This window comes from Lichenostomus cassidix, chromosome 3 (assembly GCF_008360975.1).
Source record: "Lichenostomus cassidix isolate B80296 chromosome 3, HeHo_3.0, whole genome shotgun sequence".
In the NCBI taxonomy this organism is placed as follows: Eukaryota; Metazoa; Chordata; class Aves; order Passeriformes; family Meliphagidae; genus Lichenostomus; species Lichenostomus cassidix.
Window position 1 is genome coordinate 71,489,712 of NC_139483.1, and position 24,198 is coordinate 71,513,909.

The 24,198-nt window shown below is 34.9% G+C and overlaps 1 protein-coding gene across 2 annotated transcripts in view; it reads left to right on the plus strand.

The window, feature by feature from the left end:
* Positions 1-24,198, plus strand: part of ASCC3 (activating signal cointegrator 1 complex subunit 3) — a 249,666-nt gene that overhangs the window by 86,600 nt on the left and 138,868 nt on the right. For both annotated transcript variants that reach the window (XM_085056274.1, XM_085056275.1), the window contains exons 11-13: positions 7,510-7,674; positions 19,009-19,185; positions 21,689-21,760. In XM_085056274.1, coding sequence (XP_084912400.1) covers positions 7,510-7,674; positions 19,009-19,185; positions 21,689-21,760 — 414 coding nt within the window. The remainder of the gene's footprint in view (positions 1-7,509; positions 7,675-19,008; positions 19,186-21,688; positions 21,761-24,198) is intronic.

Below are 24,198 nucleotides of genomic sequence, written 5' to 3' on the forward strand. Positions count from 1 at the left end.
GAGGAACTCAGTCTTTTATGTTAATAAATGTTAATACTTCTTGTAAGTGTCATCTTAATATGAAATGTTTAAGATGCGTATATATGTATGTATGTATATATGTGATCTTATATTGGCATTACTTTAGACCACAAATACATGTTCAGGTTTGTTAAAACATCATCTATTCACCTAAATGGGCATACTGCTCATCTGCATATCTTTGTATGGTAAGGAATCTGCCTTACAAGAAATATAATTCTGTTTTGACTGCGTTAAACACAGCATCAGATGGTTGTTTCTGCTCTATGAAGAACAAAATACTTGCATTCATTATTTATTACTTCCTACCTCAGATTCTTGTTTTGAATTGCTGCCCTCTGTTTTACTTTCTTTATGTTTATTCCACTCCCTGCCTGAGCTCCAGCTCACAGGAGGTTTTTTGAAATGCTTGAATAAATCATAGAGTAAGTGTGCAATAAAAAGAGGAATAAAAACAGCATTACGAAAGTGACTTGCAGGTTGCTGCTCTTGTAACATGTTTTGATGGAGTTTTACCTCCAAGAGTGCCAAACTGGTAATACATCCCTCATGGGGTGCGATATCAGCTATCTAATATTAAAATTTGTGAGAAACTCCAAACTATCACTTGTTAGAAGGGAAATATTTTCAAATCATGTGAAGCCCCAGCATAGCAGCTCTGCCTACAGAATTGCAGAATATGCTGCATTCCAATGAGAGTCCGCTCTGGGTGGATGTGTGTAGCTGTGTACAGTTTTCTGTGTCTCCGTTTCTGCAGAAGTTAAGATCTTGCAGTGAGTTTGCTGCCAGAACAAACCACCAAGATAAATAGTTACAGCATGATTTGAGTAAACTGTGTAGGTTGCCTATACCCCCTTGCCAAAAAGCTGTCAGAAGATGAGGAGCACTGGCTGTGACTGAGCAAAGCTTCCTCTAGCATGTGCTAAGGGGAAATTGTAGATGTGTGTAAAGGAGAAGGAGAATAGAGAAGACCAGTAGCAAGGTGAAAACAATGAAGACAAGGAAAGTCTACTAACTGAAATCTACATCAGCAGATCTTTGAGGAAGTGTCATTGAATAGTAACAATAAAGCAGCAGTGGCTAAGCCAGAATTCTTTATTGCTATCCATTTATGGTGAATGACTGTGGTGGAGGCAAATTTACTACACACAAACACAGAAAAGGGCTGGTTCCATGCCTTCCAAAGCTATTAGATAACTTAGGGCTTGTATTTTGTACATATGCTATGTTTTCGTATTGGTTTGAAAACAAACCAATGGGAGATCACAAGTCAGGGTTAGAATTTAATAGGAAAAAATTAAAAATAAGTGAAATAATACAAAGAAAAGCACTGACAAAGTCAGATACAACCTGACACCCAGTTAGGGTGGTGGTAGCAGTCCAAATGAAGTGGTTCAGTTGAAGCAGTAATCCTGTAGAAGGTTGGTCTCCAGCTGAAGGTCCAAGGGTAGCTCTCCGGGAACCCAGAAGATAGGGCTGCCTTAGGCAGTTCCAAGGCCAGGTTATATCCAGGTGGGAATGCTTGGCTCCTCCCTCCTGGGTGGAGCATCTCACAATAGGAAAAGTCTATGAGTCATGCAGTGGGTCCTTGATGGCCCATTGTCTGTTATCAGGGGTGAGTCATAGCAGGAGATAACAGCTAATGGCCCACAGCTGGTGGTAATAGAATACTGAAAACATCTGTATTGTAACCTAGGACAGTTTTTTCTTTAATTATATACTAATGAATTGGATCTTAAAATTGTGTCTTCTCCAGCATCACTGAGGCACTTCAGAAAACACTGCTTTTTGAAAGTTCACTGAATTCCCCTATTTCGAATGATGCTTGATTTCATCACATTTAATTTTAGTAAAAGAATTACTTCTAATCTGCAAAAGATGAAATTATTTCCAGTTGTATCTAATCATTGTTATATGTTGTTAAAAGGCAAATTTATAAAATACCTAAATGCATTTTTTCAGTGCATAATAAATATTTCAGTTAATTCCACGTTATATTTTAGCTGTTTCTGTCTCTTTGCCTTAGTTTTGGCTGTCATGTCTTCAATGAGACTTTTGTGCTAATCACAAAGTGAATAACTCTAGCATCACTGGTCACTGAGCAGGAGGAGCACAGGAGGAAGCCTTTAGAGAACAGATGCTGACATAGCCGCAGGCATCAGGGTGGCTTTTTGTATAATAAGATTCAGTTTTCTTTTTTCTTTCCTAAGGATACTGATATATTGAGAGTTACTTAATAGAAAGTGGGAAAGGTACAAAGAAATGTTAATGCAAAATGAAAAAGCAGTGGCTGTTAAGAGGATAAAGCAAATAAAGGATAAAATTACAGTAGAAACATGTATTTATTGTAGATTTAATCCGTGCTTTGAGAAGCAATATTGTGAACTTCATGGAGAAATGTAACATAAATGGAATAACTGCTGTTTATTTATCATAATTCTAGTTGTTTCAAAGAGGAAGTAGTGCTTTTGTGTAGGTATGTTAAATATGAAAATATCTCTATTGTGCTGCAAGTGGGAGATGGCATATGGTTGTGACATGTTTCTGGACCTTGATCCAGCTTTGGGGAGATAATTTCATTTTGGAAACTTCCCATAGTATTCAACCTCTATTATTGTGATCATTTGACGTCCACGATATTTTCCTCATGCAAAGGCCTCTGGATTTGTTCATTATAATCTTGGGTTTATTCTATAATTTCTTTCTAGAAAGAATGATAGATTCTAATGCTCAGCATGTATATGGATTCGAACTTCTAGGTCAAATGTTTGAAAGTGTGTGTGTGTACCATTCTATGTGTGTTCACCATTTTGACATAATAAATGAACCCATGTTTACATCTTGTGCTAAGTAAAAGGTATACTGCTGCTGCTCTGTTTTCAGTATGGCAGCATCCAGGCTTATTTCTGAAGTAGTGCTGATACTCAGAATATCAGTCTCAGTACAAGGTACTTTTCTGCTTTTTATGGTATAGAAATCTGTGTAACCACATCTGCGTAACCCACAGGGCATGGGACTTTTTCCCATCATCCTGGTTGATGTTCAAGCTGAGACCAGTTCTTTATATCTGATTTGATGATACCTGGCATGTAGGAAGAGTGATCCGGGTCCTCTGTGATTATTTCATGGCAATTATAGTAGTCAGGAAGATGGGGACGAGATAGGTTGTGTGTCTGAGTTTTGATTTATTGTTTTCTATATGGAAGGGACAACAGGTAGGATGAATGACGGACGAAGGCTGAAGTGGCCACAGATAGAAAAACTGTTCTCAAAAATGGTCTTGAAGAACTTAAAGGCAGTAAATTCTGTAGCATGTCATTATAACTAAATATTTTATGCACTTTGTACTGAAATATTTTCATATTGGACCTGTAGGAGTGTAAATTTGAGGGGATTACCATAGCTTCTCTAGCCTCAGAGTGTGTGTACTAATTATTCAAGCAGAAAACATAAAGAAAACCTCCAAACAACAAACCCCAGCATTTTCTACACATTGATCTTCTGAAACTGTGGTGAAACTGTAACTTCCTTTTACCATGAAATCTGGCTTCAAAGGGGACTGAAGAGAACCTGACAAGAATAATTAGCAAATCATGCAATTATAGAAAAATGCATTTCACTGTCTCTTGAAATTTTGTAAGTTCACGTTGAAGTTATCAGCTAGTGTTGTCCTTTTTGACATAATGTTTCAAACTGAAATAATTAAACGTTTTTTGTTTGAGTTCTTACCTGAACATTATGTAAAACCATGTAGGGATATGTTAAATAACCCCAAAGCTAAATGACATAATTTTGAGTTGAAATATATGGATTATGTTTTTTAAACTGTTACCTCTTTCGGTGTAATAGTGAAATTGACTGGCAGTGCTTCCTTAAGATAGAGGACTTTGTGAAAAGCCCATATTTTCCCTAACAGAAAAAGTCAGTGTGGAATAATGAATGCTCAAAAAAACATTGGGAAAAGTGTGTGTGCGTAGAGAAATTTAACTTGACAGCAAAAATACTGACAGTTAACCCATTTCTATTCAGCCATCTCCTAATACAAAAAACAGATTGAAATATCTTGCATGAGTTGCAGTTCATTAAGCAAATGTGACACTTTATTATCTAGCTATTCCAATACTGAAAGAGGTGAAGTGGTGAAATAGCAATATAAATGAACACACTTCTCAGTGTGCTGAGAACTCAAGTCCATGTAAAAGAGGAATATATTAAAAAGATGTTTTAATACTTGGTTTGTGTGTCCTTCTCTTGCCCCCAAACAGAAAGCAGAATCTTTTTGCTGAATCTGAGTTTTGATTTTAAAACTTCAAGGATAAAATATATTGTCTCTGAAAATTAATTGTAAAAAGAAATGCCACTACTGCATTTAAAACTAATAATGGGAAAACTCATAATGCTGTTTGGTTTATTATTTTAATTGAAAAAAAATCTTTGTTAGCCTTTGCTGATAGTTAGCAATTTCTTTTAGCAGATATTTTTAAATAGCATTTTATGTATTTGAATTCAGTTTATAATTTGCAACTACAAAGCTGATCTCTCTGGCTGGTTTCTTTTGAGATTTTTTTTACTCCAACTGTAATTTCTGTCTGAAAAATAAATGTAAGAACCTGTTATATTCTCTAGCAAAACATTCTCTGGAGATTTCTTTTCTTACTTGATATACTGTCTCATTTTGCATAGCTTTTAATTCAGGTCATTCCTTTGTGAACATTGCTATTTTAAAATAAGATCAAAGTAGAAGACCATTATAATGGATATTTAGTCATCACTCAGAAACAGAAGAATTAATGATACAATTTTAAATATATATCCTGATAACATGACTGACATTAACAAAAAAGCTGTGATCTGAATGTTGCCAATTTAGATTTAGCAAATTAGCTAAGTAGCTTGCATTTGTAGTATTTCACACCTTAAACCCTTAATATGCATTGCTAAATATATTTCCTCACTGCTTGCTAATTAATGTTCTGTGGAAGTACAGCTGCTAATATTTTGTGGTTGCTATGGCTCATTTTAAAGTGCTAACAGCTGCATCTGTAGTAGTGTTACAATTCAGTTCATAAATTATGGACATACATTTTTACATCTACTATTTTGTATAAGCATTTGAAAAATCTGTATTTGCTAACAAAGTGCACCCAGTAATATTTAAACAAATCATGAAAATACCCCCTGGATGCCACCACTTTCAGTGATAAATAGCGACTCAGTGACTCTTTCATGTGTAAAGTTTTAAATATTTCAGGAAGTAAAAATCTTTTTTCTGCAACATCACAAAGTCTCTTTAGGAGTAGTTCTCGGTAATTAGTAAAGACTGATATATTCTGATGGTAAAATAATTGGACTGGAACAATACTGTGGGGCAGTGCAGGGAAAAATATTTTTCTGAGGAGAATAAGTAAATATTATCAGGATGTATCTTGTGGAGACCAAGTAAAGAAAAAGTATTCATAAATGCATATTCATAAATGTGTTTTGTAAGCAACATTTTTTTCTATTTTGAATGAAACACAGCAGAACAAGCAATCCAGGAGGGCCCTGGAGCGAGCTGATTTCTCGTCAGCTCACTCCAGGACCTTTCTTCCTCTGTAAATAGAGAGGACATGCAGGAGGGGTGCTTTGCTGTACCTCATACTCAAACAAGAATGAACTTGTTTGAGGTGAGAAGGTTGAAGAAAGACTTGACCAGAGTGACAATGAGATGCTGGAGTTCAGCATCCTGTGGAGGAGGAGGAACAGATCAAAAGGCAAGCTCACAACCCTGGACTTAAGGAGAGCAGACTTTGGCCACCTTAGAGATCTGCTTGGAAAAGTCCCATGGGGCAAGGTCCTGGAGGGGAGAGAGAGTTCAAGGAACCAAGAAAGCTGGTTAATATTCTTCCAAATTCAGGAGTGGTCCATCCCAACAACTAGGAGCTTGGGCAAAAATTACTGAATAAGAACTTGGCCTGCATGAATGAACAAGTTGATCTAGTTCATACAAAAAAAAAAAAAATATAGCCTACATGGAGTATGAGAATGAGAACATACACTCTAAGAGGAATACAGAGACATTGTCTGACCAACCAGGATTGAAGTAAGGAATGCTGAAGTCCAAATAGAATTGAGTCTGCTCCGGGATATCAAAGAAAACAACACAGGCAACAAAAGGAAGGCTAAGGACAATGTGGGCCCATTGCTGAATGAGACAGGGACCTGGTTACACAGGACAAAGAGGCTGAGGTACTAAATGCTTCCTTTGCCTCAGTCTCTACTAGCAAGACTGGTCTTTAGGAGTCCCAGGTTCCAGTAACTGGGGGAAAGCGTGGAACAAATAAATTGGTGAAAGAGGATCAGGTCAGGGAGTACTTAAGAGAACAGGGGACACATATGCCCATGGTGTGATTGATCTGCATCCACAGGTACTGAGGAAGCTGGCTCCTGTCATTGCAGTGTCACTCTTTGTAATCTTTAATCAACAATTGTAGCTGGGAGAAGTGACCAAAGACTGGGGAAAGGCAAATGTCACTCCTGTCTCCAACATGGCCAAGAAGTAGGAACCAGGGAACGCCTGGCTGGTCAGCTTCATGTGGAAAAGTGATGGAACAGCTAATCCTAAAAACAGATTCCAGACACATGAAAGACAAGAAAATTGTATCATGAGTAGTGAGCTTGGCTCACTTGGGAAGTCATGCTTGGCCAGCTTGATAAATTTCTATGAGGAAATGACTGGCCAGGTAGATGTGGGAAAAGCAGTGGATATTGTCTACCTAGTAAAGCCTTTGATAGTGTTTTCCATAGGATCCTCATAAAGAAGCTCATTGATGTATGGGTTGACTGAGCAGACAGTGAGAAATGGCTGACACAGAGAGGATTGTACTGTCATCCAGAGGGACATCAACAGGCTGGAGAAATGGCCTGATGTATCTATATGAAACAATGCAGTTTGGAAGCTACCTTATCCAGGACTGGTGGAAGTTGTTCCATCTGCTTTGCCAGTGCAAGGATCAAGACACCAAAATGTATAACTTGAAAGTGTACCTTAGGGAGAAAGCACTTCATAGGGAACTGGGAACCATCAGGTCAAGCTTAGGTATGAGGTGGGGGGTTTAGTTGTTTACTGTGCTGTGAAGAAGGTTAGAAATATTTTACCACAGATGATTTTAGTGAAAGACAAATATTAAGTGCTTATATAAGTAGTTGATTCTGGATACCTGCTTAAATGTTTTCATGTGGAAAAAGTATACAAGTGGGGCACAGTAGCTTGAATTTATTAGTTGGTATTTCCATGTGGTTTTCCATACTGAATCCTATGAATGGCCATCTAACAAATGCAGATGCAGCAAACTGTGTCTGCCTCATATATAAAGTAGGTAAAACTTAAGATAACTTTAAGTTCTACATTACAATTACTCTGCTGTAAGTTAAATTACCGTATTTTTATAAATTTGTATCTGCATTTTAATTGGTAATTGGTTAATATTTCTTTTCTTGTACTTCTAGATGCTTGTGACTACTCCAGAGAAATGGGATGTAGTGACAAGAAAAAGTGTTGGTGATGTAGCCCTCTCTCAGCTGGTAAAACTCTTGATTCTTGATGAAGTTCATCTACTGCATGAAGACAGAGGACCAGTTCTTGAAAGTATAGTAGCACGTACCTTACGACAGGTAAGAAAGTAAAACATCTTCAAAATAATTTAGTTTTGATCAAGAATGGATAGATGTCACTGTAAAGGGTAACATGCTTAGACAAATTGAAATGCTTAGGCAGTTTACAATTTGTTTTACAGCTGTTCTGTTTTAAAGCCACGTATGAAGAATGAGGAAATTTCTTTGTATTCTACCTTCCTTTCTGTATTGCATCAACTATCAGATTCCTAAGATACATCATTTATTACAGTGCTGTTTCTTTACTTATAATTTATTTGCTTAATTTACTCTATTGTATAAGTTACAGGAAAATTGAATATTTAAAGCAAATAATAGTCAGGCTAAAGTTTTAACATGAGCCAAATGGAAATTATTTTCTTGACAGGAATGCTCATTTTGAATTAGCAGTTTTCCTAGGAGAATTTCTTTTTTGTTTTAATTAAGAGTAGTGTCTTAAATCTCAGTAAAACTTTCAGCACTGCTAGAAAAATACTACATAATTTTTAGTCTAGCATAAATGGTCCTTTTGTTTTTCCCATGATTTAGTGGTATTTTCTAAATACCAAGACTTGAAATGGAAAAAGCAGAAAAGGGATTTTTTCTTGAATCTTTTACAAAATAAGAATTTGGAGTTAGGCAATCAATAAGATTGTTCTCAATGGTGAGATGTGCTTTTATACAAGTAAAGTAAAACATGGACTTTGGGAATGAATAAAAAGGAAGGATTTAGGATAAAGAAATAATGGCAAGGGGGAGGATAAAGTGCAATTATTATTTTTTTGGTCACACAGAGCAAAACTCTTGTCAGTACAAGTAACCTGTAACATATTAAAATGAAAATTGTTATGGCTCTCTTTGTAGCATGTTAAATGTTTAAAGCCTTTTAGCTTTCAAGATGCTTTTTTTTTCTTGGTAAAAATGCACTAACCTTGTTAAGGCTTTTTGAATCATCAGATTCTAACTCTGCTAAGAACAGAATAAAATGGATGTCTGCTCTAATCCAGTACAGAAAGTGTAAAGTTCCTGTATAAACAATATAAATAATAATTCTTTAGAAGCTAAGTTTAGACTACCTCAAAGGCACTAAACTTTAGCTGTTTGATATTGTATTTTCTTTCTTAAATAATTTTAATAACCTTGTTTTCCTTAGGTGTCTTTAAAGTAAAGCATCTCAGCTTTTAGCAGTGACCATGATAAGAATTTTCTTCATGTCAGATTGAAAGACTTACACATTTCTTGCTGCAAAATTTTGTGAGACTTGTAAGATAAGCTTCAGCTGTTTAAAATAGATGTTGAGAGCCATTTTATCTGTCCTACATTACTCAGCTTGGCATTCTGTTTCTGCTTTGTTTGGACACCAATCTCTCATAGATCCTTCGCTTTATTGTCTGTCAAGCCTGTGCAGGTAACTTAAGGAATATAAAATCTGAGCCAATAATGTCTTGGGTACTGAATCCTATCCTTAGTGCATTTATTGTAATATAGCAGTATCTTACTTCAGCAGTCATTTAAAAAATGGCTTTCAAGGGTGTTTTAATCTCCTAGGATTTCAAGGTTTGTTTTATCTACTAGGTTGGAATTAAATTCATGTGGAGTTGAAGCTACCCAGTTATAACCCTTCCTAAGTGAAACAGTTGGAAAATAAAACAATAACAAATCTCAAAACTGATCATCTCACCACTTTATTTATTCTAATTTTATAAAAAAGGCTGTAATGGAGACCCCTATGTATCTTTACTTGCAGGTATCTTAGGAGAGGAAAAATTTACTGCATAAAAGTACACTCAAAAAAACCCACAGTTAAAAAGAAAGCAAAATTACTTGTAGAATTTTTTAGAATTGTGCTGTAGAAAACGTTTGCTGACAAAAAAAATTCAAACTGGAAGCCTCCCAGAGAGCCTGGGGTCAAAGGAACAGGAGATGTTTTGTACAATTGTTTTACTTTTTTAATATGAAAACAAATAATAAGAGGATTACTTTTTAAAATTACACTGAAATGCTATACTTCAGCATCTGAGCTTGCAGGCATAGTTCTATGAAGTTTGCAGCATACATCCACAACTATGAAGTTACTGGAACTCTTACTCAGTCAATAAAAAAAAAACATAACGTAATGTTTCTGATTTCAGGAGAATTTCACTGAAGTTTAGTGAAAATACCATTATAGATGTCCAAAGTATAAAAAAAATCACATCTAATGTTTTAATATTACTTTGTGAAAAATATATATATAGTTGCCTTTCTTTAGTCTTGTTCCCTGCCCATATTTCTGTTTTATATATTTTGATACAAATGCATAAATGTCCCTGGTGCAGTAACGAAAGCCAGGATATTCAGTCCGTCCCTGGAGAATGTCTTTCTGTCTTCGATGATTTGAATCTCCTCTCCAGCCTTTCTGAAAGTAGTTATAGAACTTACTTTTCAGTTATATCTATAGAAATATCATACTCGTTCAGTATTCATGCACAGAGGAGGTAAGAATAATTGTTCAGTTCTTGAAAAAAACAAAAAAAAACCCGCAGTATTAATCTGAAATATCTTTATGTCAATTACACCACTGCAATAATTGCTGAAATCAATTACCTGATTTGTATACTGGCTTAAGACATCTAAAATATTGACTATTTTTTCCTAATTTGTAGTAGAGGGACAAGTAATTAAAAGAAAAATTCATTGCAGAGTAGTAGTCACTAAATCAGACTGGAGGCTGTACTAGCTGAGATCTATTCTGGTAAATATCATTGACATTTTCCCACTTTTTGTACTCTCCCTTTTGGCTCCTGCAGGTGACAGTGCATTCAAGTAGTATGATTTTTGATCTGACCTGGAACAGTCATTTCTTTTATCACTTCTAGAACAGAACTGTGATAAATTCCTTTGAATACTACTTCAGCCTTTTCCATAAATCGCTAATAGCAACTCTAATAATGGCATGTACCTGTAGTTTCACCTGGATCATACTTCCCTAGTTTGTATATGAGACAATGTCATGATTCCTGTGCAACTCAGGATGTAGAGTGTAGTGCCTTTTACCTTTTGCAGGCTTTGTTATCCTATCTTAGAGAAAAAGCATCTCTCTTTTTTATTGAAGGTATGAGGGGTGTTTTGTTTAGATGGTTGATAATAGAAAAAAAAGACAGTGAATTTGGGGGTTTTTTGTCATTTTAAGAATTAGTATTCAGCTAGCTGCTTGGGTCTACAACTGTGACAGAAAAGAAGTTTTGAGGTCTGTACTGATATGAGGTAAAAATACAGCTATCCAAATGCATTCTTAAAGCAGGAATATCCTGATGCATTAGCAGGTCTGTCCTAATTTGTACCTCAAAATACTTGAATGATTGATGTACTTTCCCCCAGATGAACACTGAGTCACACCACTTACTGTAAGACTTTAACACGCTCGTTTTAACTTATGGCATTTTTTAGAATTAGGTTTTATTTAAACCTGGAAGGAGCATATATATTGGAATTGCTGACAGTTTTACTCATAGCAGAATGAAGAGCATATTTGTGCATGTTTGCACTTTTCAAATTTTAGAGAATGTTTTTGCAAGTGATTTAAATTGACTTTGCTAAACATTTTGGTGGGAAAATTGCTCTGAGCTCTGTTATATACTGTAGGTATAACATCAAACAACTTATTTGAATCCAATTTATAGCTTTGATGTTTAAAGTTTTAGTCCAGAGCATAATGCAGATGTAAAACTGAAATGCTTAAACTTTTTAATCAAACTTTTCACACCACTGTAATATACTAAGGTTATTATCTTGAAAGAAAAACATTGGCTGCTTTTAAAGGCCACTGAAGTATTTTGCTATAATTACTCAGAGATTTTGATGACTTCCTAGCTGCTTATGGGTATTTTTTCACCAAAAGCATACCAAATACTATACTTGAGTGATACACGAGTTTTGATACCTTCTCTCAAGTATGTGAATGATAAATTAAATAAAAGAAAATCCATATTAAAAGCTTTCTCAGATTTTGGGATACCAAAGCTCCCATCTTAGACACAGAGATATTGTTCTCAGCACTGTCTCATTCTTCAAGTTTAAGTTTCAGTTGCTTTATGTTTTCATATTAGGTCAACAAAGTTACTATAGGTAGGATAACACAGCAGTACAATGAGGCCAGGAGATTCCTGGTATACATTGATGGGAAATGCCTCCACCAGATGGTAGAGGAACCAACAAAGAGAGGTGCTGTGCTGCACCCTTTACTCATCAGGAAAGGAGGGGCTTGTTGGGGAAGTGAAGATCAAGGGCAGCTTTGACTGCAGTGACTATGAGAGGTTGGAGTTCTTCCCCTGGAAATTCTCAAGATTCATTTCTGAGCTTTCTTTCCCCATGCCACCTTATTTAAGGAGCTTTTCCTCTCAGTTGTAATGTAGTTTTCTTTGCTCTTTCTTTGTATTTTGAATATCTCTAGTGCCTTATTATCTTCTCTGCCTCTTTTTCTTCTGTCCCTTTGGTTCCCTCTTCTACCTCTTACCAGAGATCAGAAGCAAACAAGTTCAGATGTTTCTTACCCAAAGCCAGATATCTAAATTTTATCAAATTGGGGATTTTTATGTGCTTGGAATCCTATTCTTGATTATGATAATTTGATCAGTTAAAAAAAGAAACCCAACCTTATAGCTAAAGACATAAAACCCACCACTTAGATCTGTATATCTTATGACAAATGATAGCCCACTGTAGTTCCCATATGGGTCTTCCAGGACTAGAATGGCAGTGGTGTTTCATTTGGTTCTTCAGTTCTCATCTTGAGTGACTGCTATTAGTCTTTTGTCTCTTTTATATTTCTTATATATAGTAATCAAGTTTCTCAGCGTCTTTTATGAAACGATAACCAAACAAGGTTACTGAAGCCTTCTGCAATAATTTTTCAGTTTCAAATGATAGTGTTGTGGGGCTTTTTTTCAGCAGACTTTCCTATATTCACAATTATATTTGTAAAACATGTCAGCAAAACTGGATATCAAACTTTTGTGTTAGCTTTGGTTCTGGCATATACAGAGGTAGAGTGTTTCCCTTCAATTATGTAGTTCTATCCCTTTTATACCTTTAAGAATTGAATGTACTTAATTTGCTAACACATCTTCTTCGGAGCTTGCATTCAGCTGCTTGTTTGTTTAATCCTCAAACAAACCTCTTTATGGTTGCTGCAGGATTAACTCATTGCTATAAGAATGTTTCCTGAGAATAGTGTCTCATTTTGCAGCTGTGGCCTGTTATAGAATGAGCTAAATGAAAAGAAATTTAGTTTGAATGGGGCTATCAGCCTAGATTTATCTGTATGGCTGACAGACACATCACTTATATTAATTCTGCCAATCACCTGCTCTTCTTGTCACCAGTTATTTTTTACTGCAAATCACCGATAAAATTATTGAATAGAGTTAGGCTTAGAAAGCAATTAGAGGAATCCCTTTTTAATTGCTGTTTTTCAATTATATGTTCTTTTAAAATCTGTCAGTTCATCAGCTTGTGATAAATTTAATACATGTTTTCTTGCTACTCTGTGATGTTATTTTTAGGCAGTATATTTTGCAGCCGTATGTCTAATGAGTCTTACATGAGTCTAGATCTGTTTGTAATCTTTTGCACAACCTTGTAGTTGTGTAAAAAATTACTTTTAAAAACCAAACTACTTCTTTAAAATAAAATCTAATCTGCATTGTTTAGAAAATGTTATGTATCAGACATTTGAATAAAGCTTCAAAAGTTTTTCTTTTACTTTGCATGGAAGGGATGTCAGGAAGTCATTCTGCCACTCTGCATCTCATTTTTTATTATTGATGTGTGATTGTTTTTCCATTTTAGTGATACACCTGTGGAGTTTAAAAGGTAATAGTGATTGTTGTGCATTTTGAGTTCTTTCATATTATAATAAAACAGTGAAATTAGTTTTTGGAAGGGTTCAGAGGTATTTTTGTTTCTTAGTTTGGGAACAAAAAAGTAATCATAGCATGAAAAGGCATTCTGTCAGTCAGGAAGAACTGACATGGCACTGTGCCGGGCATAGAAATCTCTTAATAGATATATGCAAAATGCCATTTCTTAAGACAAAGTAATGCATACCTGATATTTAGCTGAGGGAGAGTAATATGGCTTCTAATAGTGCTTTCTGCATGGTTACATTTTTTCAGTACCTCTAGATTTTTAAATATATTCTAAATGGAGGACTGAGATCACAGTATTTTCAGGGTTCATTGGATGCAGAGTAAAACTAATAAAATTACTTAACTAGATGGTTGCCTAGTAACAAATGCATTCTGTGCAGAGTGAGTTGTAGATAACGTCTTATATGGAATCTTCAAAACAGTATTAGTAATTGCATTTTTACTATGTACTTTGGTTTTGCAATTTCACTGTTTTTTCCATTTTTGTTCCTAAAACTAGAAAACTGCCACCTATGTAGACTTACTGACAACTTAACTCATTCATTACTGGTAAACAATATAGCAATAAACAAGTAAACACTGATGAAACATTCTAACAAACTTCCTGCTTAGTAATTTTGAAACACCTTTAATTCTCTTTTTTTTTTTTTTTAATGCTCTGAGCACTGCTCAATTCTTTTTCCATTTCTGTTTCTCCTTTGCTTTGGATAAATAGCATAGATCCTGTGAGAGAGTGATTCTGGGGGTAGGATAGTATCCACCTAATATAACTAATGTGAATCCCTGTATGTAGTACTTCATTCTTGCTACTATTGAACAGGGGACTCAGGAACCTAACTTATGAATTCATCTTCTTGCACATCTGCACCAAGAACTAAGAAATGCTTGTGCCTACTTTTATGAGTACCTTGTCTTTAGTGTACATCTGAAGGGCATAAGGACTGACTGCAGAGAGTGTGTTGAAGTGATCCTGGGTCACCTGAATAACAGATTAATTTCTAACCAGCAGAGAATTCTTCAAAGATTAAAATGTGTAAACTTGTCTGCTTCACTTAATTCTGTGCTCAAGTTGAACAATCAGAGATATGCTTTCCAGCTTGATTGTAATTCATTCTGTGAATGTGATATTTTAATACATGGAAATGGGAAGGCTGCCAAGATCACAAAGTTCAGGGAGAACTTTAGAAGTCAGATAAAAGAGTATCTCTGTGCACACTGTATGCTCTCAAGTGGCGGCTATAATGTAACGAGATGATATGCAAATCTTAAAACCTATTAGGAAGAAAATGATCCTGCTGTGATCAATTTGCAAACCAGAGAGGCACTTCCCATACCTGATCCTTTATCATTTCCAGCGTAAACGCAGATGATGCTTGAGTGTGGAAATCGATACTGGATAGCTATCTTCTGATTATTTTTTCTGCATACACAGAATTTCACGGTGTGGTAATCGTGTTCTGTGAATGTGTCTGGTGGACATGCTGTCGATTCTCCACATGCCATCATGAATGTTTCTGAATTAGATATACTAATTAGATATGTCAATTAAACATAGAAATGGCAATTTTATTTCTTACTTCCAGTGTAACATCAAATCAATAAAACATAATAAGGCTTTTTAAAGAACCTGATGTTCAAGTACTGTGTCAGTTCAGGTTTTCAAGGAAAGCCTTGTAAGTTTCAAATGGTGCTTATTATTTTACTGGGATAATTAAACACATTTGAAGAATGAAATGTTAGAGGTTGTGTCCCAGTAGTGAAGAAAAGGCACTTAGCTGCGTACCATTAGCCACCAGTATGCAATGTAAACAGAAAACTTTTTCATCCTAAATGTCTTATCAGTAATTTCTACTGCCATTTCAGGAAAAGGCTGTGGGTTCATGATGTCTTGCATATGAAGGCATAATCTCTGGTTGGTACTTGTAGGATCAAATAATAAGTGATCCAGTATTTAAAAAATAATAGTTTTTGAATGGTCTGTATTTACAAAAGGCATCTGCACACTTTCAAGGCTTTCTATTCTTTAGAAGCACCTGAGAGCAAAAGATGTTAGTGCTTGCTCTTCAAGGGGAAGTCAGAAAAGTAGTTGAAAAATGTATGCAGAGAACTCTGTTATAAAAATGTGTTAGAATTCTAAAAACCATTTTGGAAAATCAGGTTTCTATAGTGCTTGGATAGATGAATAATAGATACGTAGTTGAAACTGAATTATAATCACAGAGAAAATACAAAAAATAAGCCACGTGGTCTGGTTGCATATTCAGGTAGTCTCGGTTTTTTATATTTTAAGTTTAGCACAGTTTAAATCACTGCTGTTTGTATACTGCCATATATAATTAAAAGAATAAAAGCCCCTCATTCTCTATCAGCATGTGATGATGTGCATAAACTAAACACATAGGTGTTTAGATTACAGTTCGAATTTCATCTGAACATAAAATAATTGGAAAGATTGTTGTGATATATATTTTCTTCTAGTGTAAGAGTACCTCTTTTTGTATCTTATTTTGTATATGTATATAAATTATTTATATTTTTGTTGAGTGAATATAGAAGTAGATGGTAAAAAAAATAAAGACTTTTTTTGTTTGTATGGCCTTGAAATAACTTAAGGATATTGATGGAATGGTTTAGAGTCTCAGTAAGGTGATTAGACGGATGGAGTATCTTCCCTGTGATGAAAGGCTGAGAGAGCTGGGAGTGTTCAGCCTGGAGAAACAAAGGCACCTGGGTCATCTTACTACCTTTCAGTATCTGAAGGGTGCTTACAAGAAAGCTGAAGAGTGACTTTTTACAAGGGCATGTACTGATAAAAACAAGGGGGAATGGCTTTAAACTGAGTGTAGGTTTAGTTTGGATATTAGGAAGACATTCTTGACTGGGAAGGTGATGAGGCACTGGAATAGTTTGCCCAGAGTTGTGGATGCCCTGTCCCTTGAAGTGCTGGGACCCTGAACAACCTGGTCTAGTGGAAGGGGTTTAAGGAATGTGTTATATATATAATAGTAATCTTAATTACTTTTCTGTGTTAACTCTCTGCTGCAGTTGTCATGTGGAATGTTAATTCAGGGTTTTCAATAAGTTCCTTAGCTCCAGGGTCAACTGCCAGATCAGTGACTTTAAGTGGCTTCTTTGTTTTACTAAAATTTTGAAAGTGGCAACTCTCAGTAAACTGTAACTATTCTCTAGGCACTGTTTTTATTTTAAAAGAAATCTTTGAACAAACATCTTACATTTAATTGCTGTAAAAAATACATATGTCCATGGTTATCAAGCAGAGTTCTTGTTTATTGTTTAAAAACTTGAAATGCTTTCTTGCCTTCAGATGGAACTGAGCATACTTTCAAACTAGTGCTTTCAGGCTCTTAGGAGATTTGGAAAAAAAATTGTTACTGAATTTAGCAAAATCAAGTAATGTTTTCCAGATGGGAGCTCCGTTACACTTTAAGATTGCAGTACTTATTATCAGGCAATGTGAACAAACTACAAGGATACCTATATCAGCAAGTGGTAACTGTGCTTACAGATTCAAGCTTAAAAATAAAGAAGTGTATAAACACTCAGTAAATAAAAACTTTTGTGCCACAGATGCCCAGGTGCTGGCTGGGGAGTGGCAATGTGGCCTTGGTGAGGGATCACTGGCTGCTCGTGCTGGACACAGCCGCTTGCAGTGGGGACCAACCAGCCCTGCACAGGGCACGGATGAGCCCTACAAGCAAGGTGCTGGTGCCTCTGGTAAAGCATGTTTAAGAAAAGATAAAAACACTGTGCAGCAGTTGTGAGGGGAAAAAATGTGAGAAAGAGCCCTGCAGACACTAAGGTCATGCAGAAGGATGTGGTGCTCCAGGGGACCGAGACAGAACCAAAAAAACCCAAACAGACAGAAGAAGAAACAAACCACTCTATGCACCTTCCCTACCTATCAAAAAACCCAAACTTCAAACACCTCAAAATTGTGTGGTTGATGGTGACTGTAGCCCTTAGGTCATCCCGTAATTCAGTTATAAAAAGATGTGTAAGAAGTGATAAAGCTTCTTTGTGCTCTTGAACGTTGGTTTAGTTCCCTATAGATGGAAGACTTCAGAAAATGAAATCTCTCATTTGTCCCAGTTTGCATGTACATATCAGATTTTTTTTGTACATGGGGCTTTCCTTTGGAAAACTGCTCTTGTGCAAGTGCAGAAGGGTCAATCTGCAGGTTTTCTGTGTCATTTAGTTGTTTGCAACCACAGTTGTAGCATTCAAATTTTTGCCACAGAAAATGTCTATTACCAGGAAAGATGGTGGTTTGCTTTGTCTGCTTGTTGTCTGTGGTGTTTGGGGCCATAGTTCCTTTTGAGATTGAATTTATTATTTTGGCGTGCTTCCTATTCTTCAGGTCTGGGTTATGGCGTGGTGTATTTTCCTTGAGAATGCTCTCCATTTACTTTTTAGTCATCTATTTTGAAAACTTTTAATTTAACAGTTTTAATTAGATTCCTTTCACTTGAACTCAAAACACCTGAGTAAATCAAAATCTGTATTCTAAGTAAAACCTCATATTTTTTGAATGGGATTTACCCAGGTAGAATTTATCAGCCTTACTCATCTTGAGACATTCACCTATTGAGACTAGTTGAGAACCTTGTATATGGCTTCAGTTACAGTGTCTAAAAAGCCTTTGTATTAAAATTACTGTGATCTCTGATTTTAAATAATTATGCTGGTTGTGAGCCAGCCTACGCAACCCTTAATGTTACAGAAAGAAACGGGAAAATTCTTGTGTACTTTCCTCATTCAGGTCTTCTGTGTGCTTTCATTCTTTTTGAAAATTACCTGAAAGTACATATAATATTCAGGCTTTTGTATGGAACAGAGCATTTAGTTGTAAAGCACCATTTCTGTCCCTTATTAAATGGGAAGACATGTAAACCTAACATTTGAGGAATTAAAGATTTAAAAAAAGAAGAAGAAATAAGAAGGAAATGCAAGTTACAGAGAACTAGAATACATTGCTTAAGAGAATAATGGAAATAAAAACCCAAGACAGAGAAGTGGCACAAATTATATTCTTTTTTATTTCCAGAATAGTGGTCGGATTTGGACTAAGGAAACAAAGATATCAAATCATGTGTCACAGCTTTGCCTATAAATTGAACTATCCCTTCTTAACAAAGCCAGTTTTCTGCTATTGTTCCTCCATGTCAGTTAATGACTGCTAACCTTTAGGAGGGCAAAAGTACAATAAAATAGAAAGATGAATAAGCAAGATTTGCTGGCATTGTGGAATGCACTGTTTTCTTCAATACAGGATAATCACTAACTCACATCTATTGTTCGCCTTTTGTAGAAAGTATTACCTGTTTCTTTTACATTAATTTTTTATGAGGGATGTTTTAAAACTCTGTGCTTGATTCCTTGGCTTACAACACTTGGAAAATTTACAGTCTTTCTGTGTTTTTAATAGGTTGAATCCACACAAAGCATGATTAGGATTTTGGGCCTTTCAGCTACGTTACCCAATTATCTTGATGTTGCTACATTTCTACACGTCAATCCCTACATTGGATTATTCTACTTCGATGGCCGTTTCCGACCTGTACCTCTGGGACAAACCTTTATAGGAATCAAGACAACCAATAAGGTAAAGAATCGTGAGTGCCAAAGAAAGGGTTGCTGTTTGTGGTTGCTTTTTGTTTTGATCATGTCACGTATCTGTTTGTTTATGAGGCACTGGTTTATTATACTGCAGGTGTTCTTTGTAGCATATTTCCTTTTGTATAAAGATATACATTATTGAAAGGTGCTTTAAGAATCTTTTTTCCTCAGTTTACTATACTTGTAAGTAGGCCTTGTTGCAGGTGGATACAATGGTATTTAGCTTTGCATTGCCTCTGCTTCTCTACTAAAATTTGCTTGGTGAAGAAGAAATCATCACCCTCAACTGCAGAGTCAATTTAGCAACTGATTATCTGCCTCTCTCATTTCAGGATTCCATGTGGTGCTTCTTGTTTGGCTGTAAGGATGCATGAGAAATGTTATAAGAAAAGTACTGCTTTTTTAATCTAGAGATAGAGCTATATATAGATAGATATAGATATAGATGATATAGATATAGATAGATATAGATAGATATAGATATAAACATAAGGCACATTAATACTAAAGTTACTGATGAAAACCTTAGCATGCTAAGCCATTAATTATCATATGTACATATTTGATGGAAACTGTATTTACAGAAGTCCCTAAATAAGCTTCTTTTCTCTTTTAGCTATTGCTCATTTTGGGAAGCATTAAGACAATGGTCACATATAAGATTCTTATTAAAAATCGTAAGTGCAGTGACACTTGACGTGTAAATTATAGTTCTTTAAATACAGGAATTTATACAAACACTTTTCCATAGATTTCCCATGCATCTAATTGCCTGATAATTAAAGTTTATATAGTTTATCTTTTGGAAAATATTCTTCACCTGTGATTTAAATTAATATAAATCAAGACATTTTCAGTCAAAAGTTAACTTTGTAGCTTTATCAATCATAGCATATTTTTTTGTATTTGTAAGAATGGGCATTGCCTTTCTTACTAGGTTATTTAAGTAGTCATTCCATCTGCAGTGAAGGAAAGGAACTTACTTTACAACTGTAGGGAGATGTTTCAAATCTATATGCACAAGAATAGTTTACCATATGGTGCTTACCGTGATTTGCATATTTTAACTTTCATTAATTGCTTTTAGTACTTTCAGTCTTACTTGCTGTTACTTTTAATTAATCTTTCACTGCTACTCGATTTTACTATTTGGTTTATTTCCACTATATAGTAAGAAAAGTGAAAATACTTCCTTTCTTCATACTTACTTTAGAATGCATTTTTATTTAAAAAATCAAAGATATATATAAATCTTTCAAAATTTGAAATTATTAAGAAAACAGTAATTTTCTGAAGAAGCATAAGGAGATGAAGAAATATTTGGAGGTAGTAATTATTCTGAAATGTGTATACCTGGCAGACTGTTTTGGTAATACAGCACCCAGGAGTTCTTTTGTTTTTCAGAAGATTGTCATAACAAATTTCACAGAGCAAAATATATTTTTACAGTCAAGATAATAGACTTTACAGCAAGCAAAAAGTAAAAGTATTAAGATTCTCTGAAAAAGGATTCTATTCAGGATAATACTAATACTAAATAATATTAGTATTCAGGATAATACTAATACTAATTAGCATTCAGGACAATACTAATACTAATGCCTAGTTATTGCCAATATCAACATCCTTGTGGTCTTTATGAGAGGGGGAAAGCAATCTAAGAAAGCACAGGATCAAAAGCAGTTCTTGCAGACCATCAGCAAGTGCAGTCAATGCTATGTCTATATACACACAATAATGACTTGTAAGGAGATAGAAGGTTGTTGGTTACTTTAGGTAGATGCTTTGCCACAGTTTTATAAAATCCTGCATCCAAAAAACTTGCCCAAAATTCGGAGCTGATTAGCAATTTACAGAGTCACGTGCAAACTATAGGGAAGCTTTCAAAGGCAAGGACAGCATGATATATTTATTATGCATAGAAATGAGCCATGTTCTCGCAATGTTCTCTCTACATGACCCAACTGTAAAGAAATGTCTGTTTTCTATGGCAAAAAAATTATCAGTAATTTCCTGGAGATAAAAAAATATGTGTGTATGGAATGTAAAAAATATTTTTATATACCAAATAGAAGGCCTTAATTCTAGGTAAGATATAGTAAAGGGATGTTTCCTCAATATCTCATAGAAGTAAGATTCCTTGATATGAATCAGATAAATTAAAGAGCTAGATTACTTCTCTTCGGTCATTAAAATACACCAGCAAAGTTGTGCAATAATTTTTATTTTAATTGCCCTTACTCATATTTTATCTATGTATTTTTGTGTTTTATTTCTGAATGTAAAAGCAGAATGCTATAGTTAGGAATGGGAATTGATATTGTAAATTGTAATATTGTAAATATGTAAATTGTGAAATGTAAATTATGTAAATGTAATTGCATAATCAAATTCATCTTTCATGGATCATTCTAAATTGCTTGATACGTAGTCAATAATACATAAAGATAGAGATCATTTTAAAATAAACTGTGATGTTTGTTTTTCAGGTGCAGCAGCTGAATCATATGGATGAAGTGTGTTATGAAAGTGTGCTGAAGCAAATAATGGCTGGACACCAGGTATATATATTTTTGTTTAGTTTCCATTCAGAATATATATAAAGAAGTTAGTTTTGATCATCATAGTGATGTATTAAGAATTTTTTTTTTTATGATGTGTCACTTCAGAGGTAGCCTCTAACCATGCAAACACTTCATAGAAACAGCATGCAAGAAAATCTAAACCAACTAAATAGTGTTAGCTTCTAACAGAGGGCACAATTCCTTGTACTTTATAATGTATCCTTAAAATAATTAATGTGTATTTATGTCACTTTTTTTAAAATTACAAGCCAAAGTAGGTCTTTACTTTACAGACCTTACAGCAGGTACACTTAAAGATTAAAAAATTTTTAAATTAAGCACTTAATTATTATTCTTAGCCCTTCCTATATCTTTCAAATTCTAGTCTTTTGTGTTAGAGATAAGGGATGAGAAGTATGCAGGGTTCAAGATATGGTGTGTGAGGACTCAGCATAAGTAATTTGAAATATCCTTAGGTTTATGGTTTGTTTTCTTTTTAAAGGAAATAATTCTTCATTTTGCTTTACAATAGAGGTTTCTGCAGTAAATTTTCAAGCCTGACTTTCCCCTCCACTAAGAATATGGGCCTAACTCATTTGCCTGAATAGTTTATCATTCTGTTATGATTGTGATACTGAATCACTCCCACACAATGTCTGATTTTTGTTAGAACTTTGCATGTAAAGCAGGTATGGCATCTCTTCAGAGCAGGAACAAATGCTAGTGCTGTATGATGCTTGAAGAGGCTTTTTAGTGAATAACCTATATATAAAAGAGGGAAACTCTGTCCCATACAGTCACACTAAGAATGGCACATTTTTCCCTTTTCACAAAAAAATTGTGTTTTTTTAAAGATGAGCAGTTGGTTTATGACTTGGGTAGGGAAAAAATACTTCAGCAACAGCCACCTAGTCCTCCTTTCCCCACAGCCTTGCTTTATCTCCATTCTTCCACTTATCTTCTCTTGTTGACATCAGCTCCTGTTGTTGCAATCACAAAATTTTCATGAAGATTACTTATGGAAATACTGTTATTTTCCTGAATGAAGACTGTTAATGAAATTTTTCTAGCAGTATCAAGGGAACTTTAGTTTGTTTTCTTCTCATTGTCAATTATGCACATACATTTACCAAATTCCTAACACTGAAGTACATTTAGTTTCTTATCTTTCATTTCTTGTTTCTCTTTTGTGTATTTTCACTTGCTGAAGTGCAAGTATCAGAGTCTTTAAATCAATAGTGTCTAAGTAATGTGTCTTGGATTCCCAGCAGGAAGTCTGTATGCTGTTTTGGCGTATTTACTTCACCTTTCTTCCCCTCTCTTTTCTTTGTGCTTAGGAAAAACTGACTGCAAACATATATGACATTATTTGAAAAAAAGTTCAAGTATAGTAAGTTGTTCAGTTCTAGTAGGAAGTGTTTTTGTAGCTTTTCTTGAGAATAGTTTTAGTTCTTGTGCTAGCAGCTGAATGCATGAGTATTTTGTTTTAGGGCATGAATTACAGTTGTAAGAGGTCAAGTGAAGAACTGTAGTCTACTTAATGTTGCAGTTTCAGCAGGGGACACTGTTGCTGATCTGAGTTTCTAAAAATTATTTTTCAAACCAACGGCCATGTAAGTGTAATTTTGGATAAAGCAGAAGTGTCGTTTCTCTTGCTATGTAAATGTTGATTTGATTTCAGAACACTTTGATTAATATGATTAAAATTATTGTCAATTTTCTCTGTTAGAAAATGTTCACTCTGCTATGTTGCAGAACTCTCTTAAGTACACATCTAAATAGCAACCAGTTACACTGGACTTTTCTTCAGAGTATTTAATTCATATTGGTTTTGATATTTATTAGACAAAAAATCATAACCTGAAATGAATGATATACAAATACTGGTATACAGGCTTTCACAATGCAGAGTCAAGCATCATCAGATAATTGTCTAATTATAGTATGTAGTAGCGTATCACAAGAAAAATTAGAGTTTTCCTTTTAATGTGTGCTATGACAAATGATCTGTCTAATCTTTAGAGCAACTGCAGATGTTTAAAAAGTGAAAAAAAAAAAAAGTCACGTAAATATATCTACATTGAGATGCCTGCCCCATAGTGGAAGATGAATATTATGAGCAAATATGATAAATATTACACTAGGAAGGTTTTCATCATTGTCTTTTCACAATTTTGAGAATGCCCTTTGATTTTTTAAGTTTCCAGAAACCCATTACCTTGTGTCCATGTCCACCACAGGCTGTTATCATCCTGCTCTGTTACCTTTCTTAGCTTGTGTTATCCATGAAACTTGTATTTATTGACATTATATAGGTGCAAACTCGATATGCCTTTTAGCAAAGCAGTGTTTGCTTCTAAATATGTTTCTTTAAAAGATGTATTCATCTCTTCCCCCAAATACTTACAGAAAAAATTTCCATAGCTATTGTGTGT